The following is a 25136-nucleotide window of genomic DNA, read 5'->3' on the forward strand; positions in this document are numbered from 1 at the left end:
GGTAGACGTTGTGTTGGAGGGGTCAGGGGTGAGACACATCACACACCAACAATGCCAAGAGTAATGAATAGGTGAAAGAGTTTTCATTGATTTGACCATCAGCTAACTTCAAAACAGGCACTTTACTTTGGATAGACAATAGCAATACATCATAGCAGTGATTAACATCAAAAACTCCATACTGGAGACTCATTTGTTTGCACCTCCAACAGCATGGCATACCTTGTTACCGCCCACAAATGCCTGTATGTTTGTGTAAAAGAAGGGGCTAACTCATCTTTGAGAGATCATTATAATGTTTCTGAATTCATGCAATTCTTCATGGTGCCAGAGATTTCCAAAGTTGTGTGAATGTGTTTGTATTGCTATCTGGAAAATGGACCAAAAAGGTTTAATAAGAGTAGTTAACATTTCATTACCAATAACAGTGTGTTTTATTCAGGTTGGCACACTGGCTCACAACATATATATTTATTTAAAAGTACACAAATAGAAAAAAAAACAGGAATTCCATTAAGTGGCTATGTACCACAGCTCTTTCGAGCTTGGTATAATTCAGATCATTCTTGATCTCAAAATGCAGTACTAACCCCTCGTGGGGTTCTAACTCCAAGTCAACACAGGATAATCAAGCTCCAGTGATATTTTAAACATTCTTGTTCCCTCAAAGACAGTCCTGTGTGAAGTCCTCACCTAATCCCAATCACTGCTTTTCAGAAGGCCTGCTGTGTCTCACCACTTGCAAGCCACTCTTCTCCAAAGGCCTCACTCGGTAAGGTAGAAATGCATTTTGTCACCGATGTTCTTCCTCTCTGGGTTGAGCTTCTTGAGGATCTGGGCGAGCACATTGACCGTTTGGTCGCTACTGAGTCCAGTGCGCTTTGTCTGGAACTTCTTCAGCAGGTCCTTGGTGGTCATGGGCTTGCGGATCAGATACCGACGCACTGCATCTTCTGTCAGCTGCACATCACTGCTGAAAGGGGGGAGAGAAGTGACAAGAAAGTGTGGGTGAGGGAAGAGAGGGGAAAATGGTAAACATTTTAGAACATCACCGTGTATAGTAACATATTTAACTCCCCTGACCAAAATAACCCTGAAGACCTTATCCACAACAGAGCTGGACATATCTGAAATAAATCATGTCAATTGGAAGTTTCAGTAAGTGGGTTCAAAACACATTGCATATGTATGTACCTGGCGCTGGGCGTGGATTTCCCAGATGAGGGCTGAGGAGTACTCTTTCCTGAAGGGCTTTGTGGGGAGGGGTCCATCTTCAGCCTCTTGGCCGCTGGGGTGTCTCTGCTGGTGGTCGTTGTTGTTTGACGCGTTTTCCTGTATCACGAGACACAGAATAAGTCTTAAACCAGTTCAGTTCTTAGATGTGCTCTGATTGGTGAATAGCACAGCATACATGACCACTTCACTAAGCCAAATCAAACAGCTTGAGACAGAGCTGAAGCACAAAAGTGACCTGCATAGAGTAAGAGAGATATAGGCAAGGTAAAGCGTATGAAAAACTAAAGTAAAGCACTGCAGAACTATGTTCACATCACCCAGTGCATGTACATCTTAATGTGTCTGCATTACAGAGCCATCGTCACACTCTTACCTTGCTCCAGCTTGCTGGCGGCTGCGCGCAGTGTGCTGGAGGTGGAGGCGCTGTCGATGGATGGTGTGCCGGGGCGACTCCCTGTCCTGGAGCTTCCAGCTGAGCCCCGGCCTCCGCGTTTGGGTGGGGTGCGCTTCTTCTGTGAGTGGGATTGCAAAGGATGCAGACACTCAGAGCCAGCACGTACATTTTTGTGACGCCCTCATCTAGAGAGCGTGTTGCTCTATTTAAAACAAACTTATGTGCAGCTTGGTAAGCATTTGCAGGTTTAAGTACTCAGGTCATGAGTGTCAAAGGCTTGAATCAGAGTGATTCCAACTACTGTGTGAATGTAGGATCTGTGTTCTCAAAGAGTTTTTTTTTCAGCAATAGCAAACATGTTTTAAACAGAAAAGTCCAAAAACTGCTTAGATGAAAAGCCATTCTCTTGACCTCAGACCTCAGAACCAGGGGTCCACTGGCTCATTGTGAAGAGTACTGCTGCTTGCTTTGCAAGCATACGGCATAGATCGCTCTCACCACCATAAAGAGAGCAGAGGTGGCCTCTCCATCGATGTCACTGTCCTCTGAGGTGTCCGACTCTCCACTGCTGTCTGCTAATTCACAAACAAACAAACAAACAAACAAACAAACACAGAGAAACTCTTAAGGAGTTGGAGTGCAGTCATATACACATGGGAAATGGGTACTATTTTAGTGTGGAGAAACACAACACTTCGACAAAACCTTTCTTCTTTTTCTTCTCCATGTGCACAGGGGTCTTCTTCCCTTCATCCTCCTCTTCCTCTTCTTTAGTCTCCTCTTCATTTGGTTTCTCCTCCTCACTTTCATCCTCACTCTCAGACATCTCGTCAATACCTAGGTGGTGGACACCCAACGATTTCATTAGACAAGGTGAATACTTGCATATGAATAACACATATGGTACAATAGTCACTGAGCTAGATGAACGCTCACACGGAGAGAAAAATCATGGGAAAGCATCGGAGGTGTTGTTTTCCACCAGTCCATAAAAATTGTGAAAGTGCAAATGATGGGATTTGACCTGTCTCACATGTCCAAAACCTTTTAGACACACACACACACACACACCTTTTTAAGGCACTTATCATTCTTTCTTTTTTCTGAGCGTTTTACAACCACAACCTTGCAGCTGCTGTGAGTGACACAGATCACCGTAAAGCAGAAGAGTGGGCCACTGCACCTTTAGGCACGTCCTCTCCTTTGTTGGGTTTGGCCTTCTCTTGCTCCTCCTCCTCAGAACTGCAGAGAGCAAGACAGTTTGAACATGAGATTTTACTCTCATTACAACATTAAGGGAGCTTTCTGAATTTGCGCAACTTTATAAACATTAGGTTTTAAAAATATATACAGTTAAGAACAAAATTATTCATACCCTTGGCAAATATTGATGTAATGTTGATTTTCTCTTGACCAATATGTTTTTTCTGACTGAAAATGACACTCTCAGATGCCAAAAGGTTGTAAGATAATGTGGTAGAAACATGGAATCAAAAAAAATAATAGTTTTTATCTTTTTTTAACATTTTTATGAAAAATGGTAAGTCCAAACTTATTCATACCTATTTTAAATAATCAATGGAAACATCTTTATTTACGATCAAAGCTCTCGAAATGGTTCTTATAATATTTACCAAGCCTCTCCATGTGTCCACAATGATTTTGTGTCCGCACCTTTTTAGCAGCAATCTGGGTTTTGAGGCAGGAACAATTATTTGCCATCACTTTGGCCTTGTGCTAACTTTTTTGACTGAGGTCTGGACTCTGGCTGGGCCACTCTAAAATTTTGACATTGTTCTCTGTTAACCATTTCTTGCCTTGTATGTTTTGAATCATTGTATGGTTTAATGGTTCAATGATGCCTATTGGGACAGATCTCTCGGCACACTGCTTGATCTTTTCCTCCAGAATTTCAGTTTAGCCTCTTGCTTTAGTGTTACCATTTACTTTGAGAAGGTCACCAGGTCCCCCTGGTTGAAAAACATCCCAAAAGAATACTTTTCTAACCCCCACAATTGAAATGGACATGGTGTCAATGGAATGTAATGTTCAGGCCATGTCCCTGGGTCAAAAAGAAATCCCGCGAAAGCTAAATTTTGTCCAGGTGTGCCCTTATAAAGTTTAGGCTGAGTTGTGCATGTTTGGAAAAGAGTGATCCATGATCAGCATCCAAGATGACCAAGTGATCTATTTTGAGATGGAGTCAAAATTTCAACCACCAAAACACCATCCACAATGTGGAGAATAGCTATAGGAATGTATTAGTTTTGGGTGTTTTTCAGACAATGGAACCTGGTAAACTTCTCAAAGTAAACGGTAACACTAAAACAAGGGGCTACATTGAGATTTTTGGTGGAAAAGATCAGGCAGTCTGCCGAGAGACCTGCCCCAATGGCAGGCCAACCAAGGCAAGAAATGGTTAACTGAGAACAATATCAACATTTTAGAGTGGCAGAGCCAGAGTCCAGACCTCAATCTGTCAAAAAAGTGAGCACAAGGCCAGAGTGATGGCAAATAACCGTTCCTGACTGAAAACCCGGATTGCTGTTAAAAAGGTGTGGTCTAGAATCATTGTGGAGACATGGAGAGGCTTGGTAGATATTATAAGAACCATTTTGATAGTTGTTAATGCAAATAAAGATGTTTCTATTGATTATTTAAAAAGGGTATGAATAATTTTGGACTTGCCATTTTTCATAAAAGTGTTAAAAAAGATAAAAAACGATTATTTTTTGGATTTCATGTTTCTACCACATTGTCTTACAACCTTTTGGCATGCGGCAGTGTCATTTTCAGTCAGAACAAACATATTGGTCAAGAGAAAAATCAACATTACATCAATATTTGCCAAAGGTATGAATAATTTTGTTCTTAAACTGTATCGATTTGTAAATGTGAATACACATCATCAAACAAAGACATTTGTTTAAAAATCTTTCCAAGTGGCCATACCTGGTTTCATCTGATATGTAGTCCACCTCTAAACCTTCAAAGTCTCCATCATCACTGTCCTCATTGGCACTTTTTTCACCATCATTCTTCTTCTTTTTCTTCCCCTTGCCCTTGGGTTTCTTCTTTTTTGGCTTGCTCTCTCCATCTGTGTAAAGGGCCATTTATTACTTTTCAGTCGTCTTAGTTCCATTTCTAGACTTGTCCACGTTCTCCCAGGCTATCCCCTACATCACTCTGATTCCAGTCTCGCTCCATCATCTCCGCTCACCTTCTCCAGCACTGCTGCCACTCTCGTCGCTGCTCATCTCCAGGTCGTCCTCCAGGTCAGTGATGCGCAGGTCGCCACCTCCCCGACCACCCTTCTTCTTCTTCTTCTTCTTGCTGCCTTTCTCACCCTCCTCGTCGTCATCGTCGTCGCCGCGGTCGGTCTCCCTGAGACGCCGCTGGAGCATGATGCTGAAGTGGTTCACCACCTTGTTCCTCCTACCAACGAGAAGTTCCCCACCTAACCGGTCAGTACATTTCTTCAAGCTCTCTCATCTCAAAGTTCTTCTCCCTACACTGAAATATGGCAGACGTGTCCCCACTGATACATCTCCACTCATTCCATGTCCATGGACAAACGTAGGTGCTGCCAAGAGACCCAACAAAACCCTCTATACATACATCATCCTGCATCCATAGACACCATCCTGACTTGGTATATTCTAACTAGTGTAGAGATCAAAGTGCCATCAGCTGTCATCATCCCCACATCCCTGCACCCACACTGTTAAGTCCAATAGGGCTGCAACGGTATGAGATTTTCTCAGCATAATTGTCTGAAAAGATTTTTGGTATTTAAAACACATATATAGAAAATTATTTATAGGACATTTTCTACTGGCTGGGGATGGTTTAGAATGGTGTTCTGGATAGGGCTGGGCGATAAACGATAGCGATATGTATCGCAATAGACATGTAATCAATATCAATAAAAAATACGTTCTATGAACATTCGAATAATTAAAAGCAACACACACCTCCCGCCTTACGTTGTCCATAAATAAATAGGCTAAATATCTTGCATTGTAGCAAGTATAGCAACTCTACCAGAGTAGGCAATAGAAGTAGGCCTACCTAAACACAGACTATCTTGCCCCGTGCACTCTCCCTCTCCACAGGCGCATCCCTCCTCACCATGCACATGTAATCCAAACATTCACAATCGTGCAAGACGCCTGGCTATATTGCTATTAAATCCGGTTAGCATCATTAGCACGCTGCACGAATTTGTTTAAAAGTGTTGCATTCAAATTGACTAATAAAAACAAAACAAAACAAAAACAAAATTCTAATAATCTCAATCCCGATGCAAATGGAAAAGTATTTTCCAAGAAGACTCAAACGGGCCTGTCCCAAGAAGGAGAACAATTATTAATTTGAAACTAAAACACGTGGGGAAACTGAACAGTGTAACCAGTAGACTATGATAAACTAGCAAATTAAGCTACTTTGTTTACAATATTTCCAGGCTTCAACCAGTGCTGCTTTTCATTCAGACTTATGTGCACATTTATTTATTTGAGTGTTTTTCATGGTTGTGTTGCTATTTCTTTTCCCTGTTTGCTTTGATTGCTAACTGAGGTGATTAAAATCAGAGGAAGGTTAAGTTTAAAATAAAAGTGTTTAAATTGAACTTTTTTTCCTTCTGGTCCTTATTATTATTTTTTTTAAATCAATAATTATCGATATCGACTGATATGAAATACTTATATCGTGATACAGTTTTCAGCCATATCGCTTCTGGATGGGTAAACATTTGCTATGTTCTCTCCTTCGTCAGCCACCTAACGTCTATTCAGTTGCATCTTTTTTCCAATATCAGTATTAAGCAAATGTGCATGGTATGGGATAACCATGGACTTTCATACCATTGTACACCGCAATAAAGGTATAACGCTGCAACCCTACAGTCAAGTCAAGACTAGATACAGAGACAGACCCACCTGCCCCACTCCTCTTCTGCCTCCTCGGCCGTCAGAGTGCGGTGCTTGGCCTGGGGGGTGAAATTGTACCAGCCGTGGACGGGGAAGGCCTCAAAGGCCCCGTCGGGGCACTGGGTGAAGATATAGTAGGAGGCATTCTCAGTCACCCCTCCTTTCTTCTGGCCCTTGAACCTAATAGGGGGTGGGAGAGAGAAATAGCGATCATTGTCACATATGACGCACAACATGAACGTTTTTGAGAGTGCGACCTCAGAAAAACATTTGAAAATTATATGATAAGTTCAGTGAAGTACCTAGATACCTTCATGCACATACATAGCACTTGGCACTAATTACAAATAAATTGCAAACGCTGGACGACATACACTGACTGGGTGTCAGCCGACAAAGTTTACAACTGCTCCAGACAGCGGTCTTACCTTCGACCTGCTTTCCCATTGACCTTGAGGATCCAGGGCTGGTCCTCCACTCGGAACTCCCGTGTGACGATGCCATACTTCTTCCTGCGCGCCTCCTCCCTCTGCTTCTTGCCAAACTCGCTTCCGGCAGCTCCATCCTGGTTCTCATCCTCGGCATACATCCGCCGGTTGCTCATGTCTCGTTCCATGCGGGCCTGTGTAGCCCAGGCACCAGCAGAGAGCAAAAACACCAAACTGAGTGAGGCAAGGTTAAACTGAGATAGTCTGTAGGAATCTGTGTAATGGCTGTGTGTGAAGACACTTTGCTAACTGAAAACAGCACATCCCTAACAAGACTCGGAGCAGCAAAATGGTTAATTAGAGGTGACTTCTTACCTGGGTCCAGGTAGAGCAGTTCACCTTGTCTCCAGCATTGAAAGCCATGATGTTGTACTTCTTGCTTGTATTCCTGGTCAATGCAATTTAAAAAAAAAAAAAAACAATTACTAACTGCAGTACTATGGTGCAAATCAAGTCAAACCAACCTGATGCTTTAGAAACATTTTAACACATCTATGGAATAAACCACCACATTTTGCTCACTATTTCCATACACAGGCTACACTGCAATAACATTCTTTTACACAAACACACAGGCATTTGTGGACAGTTTTTAACTACAGGTAAATAAGGTATGCCATGCTGTGGAAGGTGCAAACAAATGATGGATCGCCATTGAGATCACATAGAAAGGAGCTGGCTCAAGGGTTATAAAAGTATTTTATCATGTTAATTTGTATAATATAAGCACCGTTTTATAGCCATCCATGTGTGTTCACTTCTGGCTACTTGGCTATCAATTTGGTAACTATAGCGGTTTATTTGACGTCGTAAACACCAAACATATCGGAGAGGTGTCAAATGTTGACTCACTCTAGTCTATATATATATATTTTTTTACGTTAATCACTCCTATGATGTATTGCTATTGTCTATCCAAAGTAAAGTGCATGTTTCGAAGTTAACTGATGGTCAAATCAACCAAAACTCTGATATTGTTTGCACGTCCAAATGGTACTCATACTCACTTCGGAACTCGGACTGTGTACTCTGTAGCTGAACTGCTTCCCCCCTAGATACACAAAAAACATTAGGACAAAGCTATACACTTTGGTTTACCTCAATTTTCATCATTAATGGCATAGTGCTGTATCAGGTACACAATTTAAGCCGGCTTGCTAACAGTATTTCCCCAATGCACACATATGTTGGTTAGCTGTCACAAAACATCAAAAACACTGATTAGCTTCAGCACGAAATGCGAATCCAAAACTTAATGTTGTGCTAATATACGTGAAGTCTTACCAGCGACGCCATATTCTTTGATTCCGCTGGGTCTTCCGAAAAGAAAATAGCTCTGGAGAGAAAATCGGACGTTTCAAGCTAATGTAATGAAAAAGACTGTTGTCTAGCTTAACAAAGTGGATAACTAAAATAAGCTAACGTTAACTACCTGCCTAGTACCCCCGATAATTCTTTTTGGTTGGGACTAACAAGCGAGCAAGAGCCCGGATGCACTCTATTTTTCAAACACTAAATATTACTAAATTCTACCATAGCATAATTGGTGCAAATTGTGTAGCCTACCTTGTCTTCACACGTTGCAAAAAAAGTTATTTGATTGAACTGCACCGCTACATCACCTCCGACGCGGGACAACAGCAAAAATACTCAAGAGTAGGCTACACATTTCACGACTTCCTCTGTTCTTTACTAACGGTTGCAAAATCATCAAACTGGCACACTACTGCCACCAACAGTTCTAGAGAGTAAACCTCAGGCTGACTCGCCATATGGGACTTTCATAGAATCACAGAGTATCTCAGATAACTTCTGAGTAGCATATTTTGTGCTCTTGATTTTAGGGTAGTTTCACAAACAGGGTGTGCGCTTGACATTTTTTACCCACAAATCTAGGCTACTCCAAAATATGTTATAATATTCCAACATTATAATTATGCTGTTATTAATGGCTAGAGTTAGGAGCACCTTGACAACTGGAAAAAACAATGGTAAAAATACAATTTCTTGGCATAAAATACACGTTATAGTCATTCCAGGTTGACTCTACCCTGATGACTATGTTTTATCGTTCTTTTATTGAGTCTGTTATTACGTTCTCCTTTATTTGTTGGTTCCAGTCCTTGAGGGTAAAGGAGAGGAACCTGCTGAACAAGGTTGTTAGTGTTAGCAAAATTATTGGGCTTGGACAAGAAACTTTACAGGATCTCTACAACAAACAGCTGCTTAAGAAAGCAAACTCCATCTTGTCTGGTTGTTCTCATCCTCTACATCAACAGTTTCAGTTTCTACCATCAGGTTCATTGCTCAGACTCCCCTTTGCTAAAACAAATAGATTTAAACACTCCTTTGTTCCTTCTGCTGTCTCCCTTCTAAACGCCAGGAGGAAAAGGTAGTTTACCCACCCATGACCCATGACCATGATGTGCACCATGTTATTTATTATATTATGTGTATTTATGTATTTTTTGTAATTTTGTGTGCTCTTACTGCTGCAAAACTAATTGCCCCACTGGGGGACAAATAAAGGCATTACATTACATTACATTACATTACATTACATTACATTTTTCTCCACAAATTGGTGTTTCACTTTAAATAACCACTTCCACAACTCATATTAGCAAAATATGGAAAGAACATTTGACCACATCAGGCCATCTTAGGTAAGACCTAACAAATATGAAAAAAGTTTAGTGAACACATGATGTTAACAGACATAGTGGGTGTTGTAAGTAGGTAAAAAATCCGTCCAACAGAAATTCAACATAAGTCTTAGAAAGAGCTGACCCCATTTCGGACTTGTAACCGGAGGGTTGTCGGTTCGAACCCTGACCAGGAACGGCTAAAGTGCCCTTGAGCAAGGCACCTAACCCCTCACTGCTCCCCGAGCGCCGCTGTAGCAGGCAGCTCACTGCGTCAGGATTAGTGTGTGCTTCACTTCACTGTGTGTTCACTGTGTGCTGAGTGTGTTTCACTAATTCACGGATTGGGATAAATGCAGAGACCAAATTTCCCTCACGGGATCAAAAGAGTATATATACTTAATAGTTGTGATTAACATCAAAAAATCTAAACTGGAGTAACTCAAGTGTTCTAAAGACACCATATAGCCTGTTACCAAATTGAAGGAGCCAGAAGTGAACACACATGGATGGCTATAAAAACGATGCTTTCATTATACAAATGAACATGATATATTTTTATAACTCTTGAGCCAGCTCGTTCTATGTGATGTCAATGACAATGCAGCATTTGTTGCACCTCCAACAGCATGGCATGCCTGGTTACCGCCTGGTTACCGCCCAAAAACGCCCACAAATCTCCGTATGCATGGACGGATTATGAACTTTCGGGCCCCTGGGCCCAGATGTATTAAGGGCCCCCCACTAATTGTCGTATATGTGGGAGGGGGGGTTTGGGGGTCCTCCCCCAGAATTTTTTTTTATATTGAGGCAGTGATTCCATGCAAATTCTTGGGCTTCAGGGCACCCTGACCCCTTGGGCCCCTGGGCCTGGGCCCGGTAGGCCCGTGCAGTAATCCAACCCTGCCCGTATGTTTGTGTAAAAGAATGGGCCAGCTCATCATTAATGTTTCTGAATTCATGCAATTGTTCATGGTGCCAGAGATTTCCGAAGTTGAGTGAATGACTCTGTATTGCTATCTGGAAAATGGTTTAATAAAAGTATTAACATGACATAACCGTGTGTTTTATTCAGGTTGGCACACTGGCTCACAACATATATATTTATTTAAAAGTACACAAATAGAAAAAAACAGCAATTATATTAAGTGGCTATGTACCAGCTCTTTCGAGCTTGGTATAATTCAGATCGTTCTTGATCTCAAAATGCAGTACTAACCCCTCATGGGGTTCTAACTCCAAGTCAACACAGGATAATCAAGCTCCAGTGATATTTTAAACATTCTTGTTCCCTCAAAGACTGTCCTGTGTGAAGTCCTCACCTAATCCCAATGACTGCTTTTCAGAGGGCCTGTTGTGTCCTGCCACTTGCAAGCCACTCTTCTCCAAAGGCCTCACTCGGTAAGGTAGAAATGCATTTTGTCACCGATGTTTTTCCTCTCTGGGTTGAGCTTCTTGAGGATCTGGTTGAGCACATTGACCGTTTGGTCGCTACTAAGTCCAGTGCGCTTTGTCTGGAACTTCTTCAGCAGGTCCTTGGTGGTCATGGGCTTGCGGATCAGATACCGACGCACTGCATCTTCTGTCAGCTGCACATCGCTGCTGAAAGGGGGGAGAGTAGTGACAAGAAAGTGTGGGTGAGGGAAGAGAGGGGAAAATGGTAAACATTTTAGAACATCACCGTGTATAGTAACATATTTAACTCCCCTGACCAAAATAACCCTGAAGACCTTATCCACAACAGAGCTGGACATATCTGAAATAAATCATGTCAATTGGAAGTTTCAGTAAGTGGGTTCAAAACACATTGCATTTGTATGTACCTGGCGCTGGTCGTGGATTTCCCAGATGAGGGCTTAGGAGTACTCTTTCCTGAAGGGCTTTGTGGGGAGGGGTCCATCTTCAGCTTCTTGGCCGCTGGGGTGTCTGTGCTGGTCGTTGTTGTTTGACATTTTCCTGTATGCGAGACACAGAATAAGTCTTAAACCAGTTCAGTTCTTAGATGTGCTCTGATTGGTGGATAGCACAGCATACATGACCACTTCACTAAGCCAAATCAAACAGCCTGAGACAGAGCTGAAGCACAAAAGTGACCTGCATAGAGTAAGAGAGATATAGGCAAGGTAATGTTCACATCGCCCAGTGATTGTACATCTTAATGTGTCATCCATCCAAGCCATCGTCACACTCTTACCTTGAACTTTCAGAAGTAGTTCATGACTTTCTATTTCACTATGAAAATAAAGTCACACAGAGGCTAAATCCTCTAGTCTTTTTTCAAAGACAAGAGAATACACTAAATTTAAATAAAAAGAAAGTGTGTTGACATTTGTAAGTCAGATAATGTCTATATGACAACTAGGTACTTTGTTGAAAATGCCTATATTTACAACAACAGTTAACAATTATTAAAAGGTTCCAATCATCTGGAAATGTGACAAACATGCTTGGACAAAGACCCATGGTTATCTTGCCCCCCACGTACAGTATAGAGAATGGTAAGATATTCCATTAGAACCGTTGGAGAGTTACAGACAAAGGTATCATCTTGGGGTGACTGGACAGGCTGACTTGGTGCCCCACAAAAATCTTCAAAAGTGACCTCACTGCTAATAGATTATTTAGAGGGCATGCCAGGTAAAAGCCTGTCCAGTCATTTAATTACCAATGTAAATGGCAGGAGTTACTGAATGGCACAGTGACTGTCTGGACGTGTGGTCTATTGTCAGATGAAATGAAAATTGCGCTCTTTGGCTAGAAACACTTTAGGTGTGTGGCATACATAGAAGAATGGCTATACTGAAAATAACCCCATGCCTAATGAGAATTATGGTGGAGGGGCTGTGCTATTGTGGGGCTGTTTTTATTCCCAAAGGCCTTGGGAACCTAATTAAGGTGCATGGTTTCATGAACACCAAGAAAAACCTGAACATTTTCAAAGGAAATCTGTCAATCTCTGCCAAGTCACTAAAAGTTGGTCATGATTGGATCATTCATCAGGTCAATTAACTAAAACAAATGTCCAGATAAAAAAAATATGGTTTGCTGAACACAAAATCAAACTTCGGACATTGCCATCAGTCCCCTGATCTAAACTCCATAAGAAGTGGTGCAGAAGTGTAGACCTACGATATGGGGAGATTTTGTAAAGACGAACGGTCTTAAATCCCTTGCTTTGTATTCTCCAACTTTATGGGGTGTCATGGAGAATATTACAAGCTGTTTTATTGGCAAGGGAGGCTTAAGAAGGTATTACAAGCAGAGGTGCCAATAATTGTGAGCAAAGTGTTTTTGTTAAAACATATTTGATTCTTTATGAGATTTTCCTTTTTCTCAAAATAAGATGCAATTTATTGTCATTTCTTTGTGAGATTACAATAAATCACCAACAGATTATTTTTTATACCGTTTTTAGTCAACTTTAGGTGCCAATTATTCTGGAGGTACTGTAGGCTATATGTCCAAAAATACCATAAGATTACTATCATATTTTGTCCCTGTGGTTATTTTTTTGTAAGGGTCTGATAGCAGATCGTTTTTAACTATTTTTTATCCATAGCTGATAAAGATCCCTTTCAATAAAACCTTTACCATTTTCTCCCTCCACTATGTGGCGCCATATTCATATTGATACCAGTGAAGGTGCTGTAGAGCCTGGAGAATAGTTGAGAGGTAAACATTGTGGTTTAGATTAACGTGTAAAGCTTTAGGCATGTATACACGGCCAGACAATACCAATTACAGACTAGTATTTTTTGTACACCTGTGAAAATGTGGTTGATATGTTTCATCTAAGTGTAATAGCCTAGACATGATAAATGCTAAATTAATGATTTAGCCTAATATAATGATTAATCATTATTTCATATTGTGCATAGGCCTGTTGTTTGAATATCAGGCTTTTAATAATGCATTTTAAAAATTCCTTTTCAGAAGTGAATGTGAATAACAACCTTTATGCTCCTACGTGAAAGAATTTCTGATCATTTGCAGCTATGGTTTCAACTTGCTCTAAGCTTCTGGTTTGGAAAAAGACAGACCTCAACAGAGGGGGGCAGCATATGCTTGTTGTAGTCTAAGCACTCATCCTCATGTGAAACCCAGATAGTGTTATTCTGCATTTGAGGTATTCAGAAATTCGGTGCATAGGTGGCCGCTAACATTGCTTAATATCTTCTTGTATTCTGCTGGTGATCTTTCAGTCACTGAAAGTACAAAAATCAGCGGGACTTTTATAGGTTAGTGTACGACTATGTGCAACATGGGGTTGGCATGGTTCTCATTTGATAGACTATAGCCCTGTGAGCCAGACTATTTGCTTAATAGATTGTTTGAGGTTTTCGGATTTTTAAATATGCTTTTGATGTCAAAACTGTTGTAGTCAAATTGTGTTAGGTTGAAAAATAATGCGCGACAGAAGTAGCCAAACTGTTGAGCTTTCGGATTCAAAAACAAATATTTGTTGTTGTAGAGGGATCGACATAGAGAGACTTAGCATCTGAGTCTTCACGGGTTGAGTCAAGCCTACTTCCCGGGAGTGGCATCATCTCTACGAGGTCTCCCCTAACCATCCACCCACCCCATGCCCCCCCCCTCCTCCTTGCTGATCCATGTTGGGAAAGCGGACGAGAAAAGTCAGCCATTCGCTCCCAGCACTAGATTCGTCTTTGGAAACGACGGCCTCTCAAGGTACTGTTTTATATTGAACAGCTCAGCAGATTGTCGTTAATTCGTGATACAGTTGATATGAGAGAGATTTTTGTTTAAACATTTCACTTGGGAAGTGACGGATTTTATCGTTAGTTTAGCGCATAACAGCCACTTGCCCAATGGTCCGAGCGCACTTCCATCGCAGCCTCTCTGATTTTCTTTGCGTTATCAAGCCATGTCTGATGTGTCATTCCTGCTCCGGATTTTAGTGAATGGATTTGCTTGCAATCACCCAAACTGCCCGTTGCATGGCCGTCGTTTCCCCCCCCTTCATGTGCGAATGATGTGCTTGGATAATTGCAGATGCTTGAACTGAAATGTGTTCTATAGTGGTACGGTAAAATCATTAGGTTACTGCTCTGTTCTAAAACACACCGATAACATTATGGCATACTTGCATGCTACTGGACGTTTTCTCTACATGGTCATTGTCGACTGATTGACGTGGTCATTGGATCGATCTGTAACAGATAGACCAGAGAAAGGTGAATATAACTTGACTGCAACGGCTCTCTCTCTCTCTCCCTCTCTCGGTGTGTGTGTGTGTGTGTGTGTTATCCGAATGCATCAGGTTTTCTATGATGAACACATGATGAACGGTGGTTATGGTATTTTGGTAAATAATGTGACTTACATGGATTTACACCATCAGAAGAAAGCATATTCCACACTGATTGGTTCAACTTTTGCCAAGTGTTTTATATAACTGGTTAATGTTTTTTTTATTTATTATTATGATCATTCACACTGTCATAAACTGGCAAAGACAAGCTATTGGTTCATTCAGAATACCATGTTGTTTCATTCTCTCAGGTCAAGCTACTGCCCCCTGCTTCACTCTCTCATTACTGCTAAAGTAATTAGTAAAATGAATTAAAGCACAACCCTTGAGAAACCCAGTCTTGTCACAGCTCAATCTAGGTTGTTTCCCTGAAAAGACGCAGGCTGTTCTGGAAGAGTCTCAGTTTGATGATTTGGGTCAGTCTGCGTGTGATGACTGCCTGGGCCAGAGCTCTGATGGAATGATTGTGTGCTGTGGTTTGCCATGCCATGCTGGAGGTGGGCACAAGGAGGGCATGTGGACCTGTGTTTGCATGTGGCACAGGCTGTGCTCTTTCACAGCTCTGGGAGCAGATCTGTGCAGCCTGAACTTGATGGTTGTGGAGATGATCCTGCTGTTGGTGGCCTTGGTTTGGGAGCTGATGTTAACATAGATCACTTCATTTTCTGCAGGATTACGATGGTAATGATTAACAATAATAATAAATGTGAAAAAAGAGATTTGGGTACAAAGCCATAGTCTAGTAATTGTGTTACAGTGGGCAATAAAAAATCTTCAGGGAAAATAAAGTATAATGAACTTAGATGCAGCGCAGGGAGAGAGCACTACAGAGAGAGCGCTACATTAGAACAATACGTTTTTTCTTTTCTTTTTCATTTCATCATGTTACAGTAGGAATTTAGTTGTATTTAGACATTCTAGCAGGTACTAAGTACTGTACCAAGTGAGAGTAGATTGAAAGTATCACAGAGAATCAGCTATGCCTGATCTTTTCCCTCCCAGTCATGTTTTCACTCCCTTTGCTTGTCCTTGAGCATGGCCTGTCACAGCAGTCCATGTAGAAGAGCAGTGAAAAGGGCAGTGTCATTTGGGATAATTCACTGTGATTGTGTGCCGTTCATGAATAAATAATTCATTTCATTAATAAAGTCATTTTGCAGGGATATGCTGTGGAATGCTCACATGTGAATTTGCGTGTGTGTGTGTGTGTGTGTGTGTGTGTGTGTGTGTGTGCCCGCGCATGTGTATGCATGTGCACATTTTTGTGTGAGTGTGCACGTATAGCGTGAAGGGGCACTTGTACCTTGTTCAGCCCTATTTGTCCAAATTGAGGCTGAACTCAGAGGCCTCTCGGCGTGAGTGAGCACAAACAGCTCAGCCACCGAATCACCTCGAGGGATCCAGCATCACATTGAGTGGGCAGGCTGACTGACTGAGTGAAAATGTGCTTAAAGCCGCCAGGGCCACGGTCATAGAGCAGTTCAAAAGTTGATGGTGTTAGGGGAGCTAAGCTAACGGTATCATAAGCTGTTTCATTGTAGTCTGCTTAAATGTACGGTGTTGCTTGTTTTATGGTGGTCATAGTGATGGTCACAGCTGGATAGGATGTTGAGTTCTATGATGATGATAGCAATGATAATGATGATGATGATGATAGTGGCTTTTGATTATTATCAGAGTGGTTCATTTGTGAGGTTTTATGTAGCTCGTTAAACAATGAAACATTGTCAGGGAATGTGAAGATGCATCCTGTACAACGGCACCAAGCTCCAGTCTGTTTGGAAGACTGTGAGCTTTTGCCCCTCAGCAAGCACCTATACTTCCTTCTCGCACTCCACTTCCTCTACTCTCTCCCCACTTGCTGCATGCAAGTGCATGCATGGTTTGGTGCATGGCCTAGCTAAGAGATTTATTTGAGTGCTGCCTAAGGAAAGGAAAGACTAATATTGAACTATAATACTAAAGCTGGAAAGTCACTGTAAATAAAAAAAACAATTTGGTCTCACAAAGGTTCCACTAAGTTAAACTAAGGTAAATAACACACATTACTTCATGTAGTAAGTAATAGACTATGCTGTACCTTTGATAAGGATGGAAAAGTCAGCATTAAGTTCAAGACAGATTTATTTTTCAGTGATATCTTATGCAGCGCCCAGGCTTTTGTGGGAAATGTGTCACTCTGCAGTGCGATGATGCCAGGTGGCAGAGTCCGATGTTGGTCAGTGAGTCATATTGTATTTGGCGTTGCACAGCAAAACACGAGGCTGTGTCATTATGCCCATTTACAGTTCAGTTTCAGTGGCCATGTGGAGAGCTGTTCCATTTTGCTAATGAAAAAAACAACCAGCAGTCAACACCGGTCATGTCAAAGGCAGGTAGTTCACATGGGAGGTTGGTACCATGCTGGTTTCCTTTATAACTGGCATCAGTTTTTTTGAGGTCTGCAATAGGAATAATGTCAAATTGCAACAAGAAACCTTTCCTGGCACTATTGCTGTGGTCATTTGCCAATTGGACTTATTGGCAGTATTCCTTATACCTCAAAGAAGTACTTGATGGCTGGTCCAATTTTACTCTTGCACAGGGATTGCACAGACTGGCACGTTTTGAGGTGTGTGTCCAACAACTCTTGTAGGTGGAAAAACAAGCTTTAATTAACTGACATGTTTTGCCACATAGGCCTCGATGAGGGGATTGACCCTCACAATTGAACCACACAGAATCTAGACAGCTCACATAAAGCTGGTAAACCCATGAGTTAAAACAAATCATACTGTATGACTGTGACCAAAGGAAGAATTGAAGACATTTTATGGCATATATTCAGCCCATTCTGTGGAAAAAGTGCTTCTTTTTAATGAAGCTTGGTTTTGGCCATCTCCATATCTGACCCATTTCTTGATTTTCAATCAACTCAGCACCTACATAAAATGATGACAAACACATTTTTCTGGATTATATCGACTCCTCTATGATTCATTATCTGCATCCAATCTCAAAGCAATTGAGTTCCTACTAGGAATGGACTGCAAAATCACAAATAAGACTGTAGCATAAATCTAGAAATCGCTGACATATTAATATTTAGACTCATTTGGATGGATATCTCACCAGCATTTATAACAATTCCCAGTTTTCTAAAGTAATACAGGGTAGTCTTGAAGCGAGTTACAGAAGGCAGCAGATTGTTTGGCCATAACACCATAGCACAGTCCAGCTCATCTTTTTTTTCAGTTCACGCCAGTGTTTTTATTGCCTCTTGTTGTTATGAATGTTTTTGCTCTGTTGGTTTGTATTGTAATGATAGTGCAAATGGCCTGTATTTGCTGCAAAGCACATGCATAATGTATCTGAGAGTGTATTTAAATATGCACCAACCTATGCTCTGTACACCTAGCCTGCAATTAGACTCAAGCAGAGGAGGTTATTGTTGTATCCTTTGGGATCCTCTGAGATGTTATGCGAGTTCTGAACAGCAGCAGTATGAGGCTACTAACAGCATTCGTTCACATCCTAGTCTGAGTAACCCAGAAGCTTCCACTGGAGCAGCAGCAGCGCCCCGTCTGTCTGTCTCATGGGAAATTGTCATGCAGAGAGTCGTGCTGTGTGGTGTGTCTGTCCCATCAGTGCAGGGCCAAACATCACCATCGCCGAACCCGTATATTCACAAGTGCCTTTCTCTCACAATAGAACAGCGATGGTGCTAAAACTGAGTAGCAGGGCCACATGTGCACTTTAAGAGGAAGAAATCCTGCAAGGCTATCTGGCTCTGTGACAAAGAAAAGAGCCGAGAGAGGCTGCTCACGGCTTATAAGGTTATAAGGGACCTAGAAAGCATTGGCTGTCATTGTACTTCTCTAAAGTTCATTAGACCATAGGAGGGGTGGTTAAGCGCCACACGGCTGAATGACTTTGGCGCCAGCGTTCCAGAATTCCCGTTATGCTTTTCTCTCAGCGCGCTAGTGTGTTCCTGACAGAGAGAGAACGACCGCCCCCAACAACCAGCGATAGCGTCAAGATCGATAGCCCGGCGTGTTTTCTGCCACCGGGCCCCTTCGATCGGCAGCGTCGTGTTTCCTGGGCCCCCTTGCGAGGCCACGGCCTCGAAGCAACGCTCCCGGGAGCGACAGACAGCGGCGTTCCCCGGCGCGCACAGATGGTGGCAGACGCAGGGTGATAACATTGCTTTTGACACGGAGCCCAAAGCCACGAGCGGTGAAAAGTGCTGGTGACACCAGCGTTAACAGGCTCAGAGCAGAGGCACTGCATCGCAGTCTCTGTTGCCTGCATCTGCAGAGACATGGAACGCTTTTGGGGAACAGTAAAACTGTGTGTGCCACCCACCCCCAATTTTAAAATGATATCACTTGGATAAGGGGAACTCTTTTTTTCCCCATTTATGCCAATGTAAAATACCCAGGGAAGATGAATCAGGGATAATGAGAAAATCAACCGATAGTGTGTTGTGTTCGGTGTGTTTGATGATCCCGTGGCCATCCAATTAATTTCTTGCATATGGGTTCCCGCCCACAGCACTGTGCTGTATGCTATCTATAGCAATGAGCATCACTGAAATCAACACAGTTGGACTGTGTGCTCTATTTCCATGGTAAGAATCTTTGTGCATTTGGTTGTCCTGAATTCTTTTTAGGTATTTTTGTTGGCAAATATTGAAAGTGATCGGATATCATTTTAACCTTTCACATTTATGAGCTGTATTATACAAACATGGCATTTTCTGAAGTGCATGTGTGATGACCTGAAACTAATTTAATTATTTTCATCTTTTTTGGCTGTGGGTATTTGCATGTGTGGGTGTACTGTATGTGTGGGTGTTTGAGGGGGATAATAGTGTTAGGGCATATGAGTATTTCTTTTGAAATTGAATGTATTTGCTTGTGTGTGATAGTATGTGTGTTTGTGTGTCTGTACAATGGTGTGTGTGTGTTTGTGTGTGTGTGTGTGTGTGTGTGTGTGTGTGAGTGTGTTCTTGACTGATGTTGCTCTGATGTGATGCCTGTTGGCATTTGCCAACCACCATGTCAGACAGAGGTCAGAGCGACAGCAGTCAGAGCCTGTGAAGGACTGACCGGTCTCTGTGGCAGGCTGCGGTGGTGCCGTGCCACCACTCAAGATGCCACTGGCATAAACCCATGGCGTGTCCACAGAGCCATGGCCACTGACTGATATGGCGGCACAGACCCACGGTGATGCTGCCACTTCCCTCCTTTGCATCAGGAAGTGCAAGTGTATCTGTATATGTGTTTGTGCATTAATGCATATGTGTGTGTGTGGGAACAGATTGGTATGTGTGTGTGTGTGTGTTTGCATGTATAGATAGATAGATAGATAGATAGATAGATATATACTTTATTGATCCCCAGGGGAAATTCAAGGTCTCAGCAGCATACATACAACACAAACACATTCTTTAACAGCAGAAAGAGTAATTAAAGTATATAATATAAAAACACAACTAAGCAGTAAGGACAGTAGAAGATAAAGAATATGCTAAATATACTAAAATACAAATTATACTAACACTTAATACAATATATAAAAATTATATTACTAACTAACACTTAATCTAAATCAATTCTAAAAACAGTATCCACATAGTGGTGATTAATAAATCAGAGGCGCTTGCAATGACTGAGGCAGGGACTGAGCCTGTGATTCTCTGTGCATAGTAAGGTATGGTAAGGTGCTCTGTGTGAATGAGTGTCATGGTGGTAGTGCAATGGTGATAGTGGTCATGGTGATAGTGCAAATGAGTAAGTCAACAGTGCAACAATGCAGAAATAAAGTAAAGTAAGTCTATATATCTATATATTTAACTATTTAAGAAAATGTATAAGTGTGGCCACAGTTTGGCTGTGGCATGGAGGGGGGGTTATGCATATGTGCTAATGTGCTAATATAGCACGCAAACATGCACGCAAACATGTGTATGTGTTTGTATGTATATATATACAGTGTGTGTGTGTGTGTGTGTGTGTGTGTGTGTGTGTGTTACCACGCACGCGCACAGAAAGAGGGGGCACCATCTGCCATCTGCAGTGCTGCGTGCCAGCACTGTTTTCCCCCAATCATCCTCTGCTTAGTGTGAGGAATACAGAGAAGAGCTTCAGTCAGACAAGGGTGGAGGGGCGCAGGAGAGAGAGGAAAGAAAAGAAGAAAAGAGAGGAGAGAGAGAGTCTCTGGAGGGGCTCCATAGGCACTAATGCACATCCGAACAGCATTTTTTACATTTTAATTTGTTTTTTTCAATCTATAGAAAGTCTTTTTCAATTATGCATAGTCTTAACCTTTGATGTGGTTTGCTTTTTCCAGTGGTTGACTCCCAGTGGGATGACTGTTTGAGTGCGAGAGAAAGATAGGTAGACGTGTTATGCTTGTACAGACAAACCCCAAGGATAGGACCATCATTCACGCATTCCTAATTTCTAGATATTTTGCACTCCACTCCATTAAGCATAATGTACCTTAAAGGAAAATTCCGGTATTTAGCAATTTGAGTCCCTTTTCTGGTTTGTTTTGGATGAACTAGAGTGGTGGACACCGAAATTTTGACGATTGGTCCTGTCTCGACCTTTCTGACTCATTTTGAATTGCCTTTACTGCTTCAGAGTGGCTGCAACAGGCATGCACAAACATGTCCTAAAACAACCCTTAACGTTCGTTTTCAAAACTGTGCAACTCACCGAGTGGTTAGTGGTGTTCGTTGATTATTAAAATCAAATACATCGGCGCAATGTATGATTTCCAGCTGTCTTATTTGCTATTGTGGAACTATTTTTTCAGACACCTCACAACCGCGTATAAACTTCCGCTCAATATTTCAGCCTGAAGCATAAACGGTGGCGCAGTAATAGCAACGTGCAATGAGTCTTCCAACAGAAATCAATGGGATTTTACAAAATGGCAAATAAAACACGACAGAAACTGTATTTCGCTATGCTACTTGTTTTGGAACATCAACGAACACCACTAACCACTCGGTGAGTTGCACAATTTTGAAAACGAACGTTAAGGGTTGTTTTAGGACATGTTTGTGCATGCCTGTTGCAGCCACTCTGATGTGGTCAAAGGCGATTCAAAACGAGTCAGAAAAGTCGAGACAGGACCATTTGTCAAAATTTCGGTGTCCACCACTCTAGTTCATCCAAAAGTGCTAAATACCGGAATTTTCCTTTAAAACCCAATCTTTAAGACTCAAACATAAACCCAATCTTTAAGTTTCACAAACATATCTGGATAATCAATTGCCATTACAGTATCAGTGGTTTTTCTTCTTCCTATTTGCTGACAGTGAGCTCCATTTACATATATGCATTTACATGCACTTAAAAACATCATCAAACTAAAGTCTTTGGCCAAATGATTTTCTAACGAGTCACCTTATCATCCACTTTACACCTTGTGGTAGGTGTTTGAGTCCACCATTATGAATCAGCAGCAAGCGGCTGACTTTAAAGCAATTTTGTAGGTGCTTCTCTGAAAGTTTCTGTTTAACAGTAAATAGCCGTTCTCCATCTGGTGCGTTTAATGAAGGGTTTGCGCAGTGTTGGGAAGGGGAGTCTCCCCGAGGCCAAGTGGCAGCCCGCCCTGAACTGCAGGAGTTCCCATACCCTGGATATAATGAATTCCTCGACACCTGTAAGGAAGCCAGAGAGACACGAGGATCTGACACCCGTCTGATAAATACAGCAGAAGCGAAGCCTTCTGTCAGGTGAATGCATGTCACCTGGCTGCTTGATAAATAGCTGGTGCTTTTGACACCTCAGTCATCAGTGAACAACTGTGTTTGTTTGTTTTTTTTGTTTGTTTGTTTTGTGTTTTTTTTGTTTTCAAATAAAAGTCAAACTGCCACGGTATTAAACGGAGACGCACCTGCACACTGAACTTTTAGTATGAATTTATCAACTGCCTGTGTGAGATAAGACATGACTGATGAAAAACAGACATGACTGATGTGGCGTATTGAACCATGCCATTATCCAGAGTCTGGTCTGACTCTTTGGCTGTGTCGGATTCAGTGTTGTCTTGTGTGGATGTATCTCTGGAGGTATCAGCACTGGTGCCGTAGCCAAGGCCATGCTGTGATGGGCTTGTGACCACAGTGTAGACTGCCCCAGATGGAGCATTGTGTGATGGTGGTGCCTCTCCCGGCAAACAGGAAATGAGGCGTTCATCTAGAGCACTTTACAGAGCTCACTTTGTCAGTGACGTGACTGAGACATCACAAGAGCACGAGAGCCGAAATGGTCTGCTAGCGTTTCTGTGTCGCATCTCTCCACCAGTCTCTTCAGCTCTTTATTCTCCTTCCATTTGCTGATCTATAATATCCATATACTCATCCTCATCTGCCCTCCTTAGCGATTAAACCCATTTATGCTCGCATTACTGTTTCAAACACAAGCAGCGGTTACGGCTGAGTGCTTTGCTGTGAAGTACTTGACTTCAGCACCACGGACAGCTCCAGTGGGTGCCCCAGCTGCAGGAAGCACTGCAGGCCTTGCAGCGTCAGCCAGCCAGCCAGTCCAGCCAGTTGCAGTTCTAACAAGAATCTATGTGTTGGGAGTTCTCAAACCCAGTCTGTGACTAATGTTGACTCACAAAAAATATGACTAAACAAAAGGCACAAGGTACACAAGGCACACTGCAGAAACTCTAGTCACGATATGCAGCCCTGAAAGGACAGGTTTGACTGATCATTTTGTTTAATTCATTACCTGTGATACCAATCCCCTTTATTTTCAGACCATGTAAATGTAGTATGTTGAAAAATAGTGTATGTTTAATGTTGTTTGTTTTGTTTGTATATTCTGTGTTGACTGTTTGAATATTGAATATGGAGTTCACTGATTCGATTATTCCAGAGTGTAGCATTACAAGATTCTGCCTTTGTCTGCCTTTAATATCACAAACATATTGTGCTTTTAAAATCTTTAGTTCAACCTTAAGTTTTGCCAATAAATATCTAACTTTACTGAGAGCGTCTCCTTTTATAATTAAAAGCATTTATTCACTTCAGGTGTTAAGACAATTTGTTAGGACAACTAATAAAAAAAAACATACAAAAATGAAGGACTGGGCTCAGCATAATCAATAGGAGAACAAATGCTGTTTCTGGAAAGTCAATAAGACTATTGACTCCGGCAACATCCTCCTTAAAAACAAATGTGGCCCAACCACTGGCTGTCAGCTGTGCGCGGTAATATGCAGCCTCCCCAGGCCTCAGGCTTCTGCATGAATCCAATATTTCTAACACTTAATCCTGGCTCAGTACTACAAAGCACAGCCTAGAGAGAGAGAGAGAGAGAGAGAGAGAGCAGGCATCACTGATTTATGTGGAAAAGAAGAGATTGTCTTGATCCAGCCTAAGAGGAAGAGAGAGAGAGAAAACACTTTATTAGAAAGAGCTCTCCCATGTTCTATCACACAGATATACTGTAGTATAGACCTGTTGGATTGTGAAGAGGCAGGTGGTTTCCACCAATCAATGGCTCCTGGTTGAATGATGATATGGAACCTCTGGTCTGGAGACTCTGGTAATATCTAGCAGAAACATTATCCAGGATATTTGCAATGCAGTCGGTGGGAAGGATTAGCACATTTCTGTTTCTTTTAATCCAGACTCCCTCATAGAGCACTCGATAGTATGTTAGCACGTCAACCAACATAAATTGTAACCAGATGTTTTCACTTGTAATGTTATCATGTAATTTTAATAATATATCATGCACATTACAAGAAGTACTTGTAGTATTAGTAGTAGTAGAAGCAGTAGGCCCATTATCCAGCAGGGGAAAAGGGGTCTACATGGTCACTGGTTGTGCTCCCACACTTTCAGTATTTCACTATTTACAAATTTTTACAACCACAGGTACATTCGAAACTTTAAACTTTATAAATGGAATTGACTTACTGGTGTCTTGCAGTATTAAGTGGCCTTGTGATTTTGAAAGTCTGTGAGAGTTGGCGTCTGACTTTAGAAATCATCAGGAAAAGGCTACATGTGGGTCCCTCTCTCTCTCTTTCTCCCTCTCTCTCTCCCTCTCTCTATCTCTCTTTTTCTCTCTTTCTCTCTCTCACCAGCTCTTTGCCATCTTTTTTTGTCAATTTGTCTCCATAGAGTGACAGCATGAGTAGGGTGACTCAATCATT

At 41.8% G+C, this 25136-nt stretch overlaps 2 protein-coding genes across 7 annotated transcripts in view; one reads left to right on the forward strand and one right to left on the reverse strand.

The window, feature by feature from the left end:
• Positions 1–415: 415 nt before the first annotated feature.
• Positions 416–8773, reverse strand: gtf2f1 (general transcription factor IIF, polypeptide 1). 4 transcript variants are annotated; one of them, XM_048246771.1, is made up of 14 exons: positions 8616–8773; positions 8334–8385; positions 8057–8100; positions 7365–7437; positions 6990–7183; positions 6571–6741; positions 4851–5065; positions 4583–4727; positions 2814–2872; positions 2336–2467; positions 2129–2202; positions 1588–1748; positions 1195–1299; positions 416–970 (listed from the first exon to the last, which is right to left on the reverse strand). In XM_048246771.1, the coding sequence occupies exons 2-14, from the start codon at positions 8343–8345 to the stop codon at positions 766–768; spliced, it is 1590 nt and encodes a 529-aa protein (XP_048102728.1). In that variant the 5' UTR covers positions 8346–8385; positions 8616–8773; the 3' UTR covers positions 416–765. The 4 variants fall into 4 exon arrangements, with proteins under 4 accessions (XP_048102728.1, XP_048102725.1, XP_048102727.1 ...); XM_048246768.1 differs by lacking the exons at positions 416–970; positions 1195–1299 and having other exon boundaries at positions 1569–1748; positions 2129–2205; positions 8616–8772; XM_048246770.1 differs by lacking the exons at positions 416–970; positions 1195–1299 and having other exon boundaries at positions 1569–1748; positions 2132–2202; positions 8616–8771.
• Positions 8774–13840: 5067 nt separating this feature from the next.
• LOC125296008 (protein phosphatase 1 regulatory subunit 29) overlaps positions 13841–25136 on the forward strand; it is a 71414-nt gene continuing 60118 nt past the window's right edge. For 2 of the 3 annotated variants that reach the window (XM_048245624.1, XM_048245623.1), the window contains exon 1: positions 13856–14383. The gene's annotated coding sequence lies outside the window, so the exon portion shown is untranslated. Of the gene's footprint in view, positions 14384–25136 lie in introns of all 3 variants that reach the window. The other variant, XM_048245621.1, reaches the window with a different exon arrangement.

The sequence above is a fragment of the Alosa alosa genome, chromosome 6 (genome assembly GCF_017589495.1).
Source record: "Alosa alosa isolate M-15738 ecotype Scorff River chromosome 6, AALO_Geno_1.1, whole genome shotgun sequence".
NCBI lineage: Eukaryota > Metazoa > Chordata > Actinopteri > Clupeiformes > Clupeidae > Alosa > Alosa alosa.

Excerpts from the sequence above, each read along its gene's own strand:
- gtf2f1 (XM_048246771.1), bottom strand. Across the intron at positions 2,468-2,813 it reads AGGAGAGGACGTGCCTAAAG|GTATTGACGAGATGTCTGAG; the intron begins GTGCAGTGGCCC and ends TCCACCACCTAG. Across the intron at positions 1,300-1,587 it reads AAGAGTGTGACGATGGCTCT|AGACACCCCAGCGGCCAAGA; the intron begins GTAATGCAGACA and ends GACCACCAGCAG.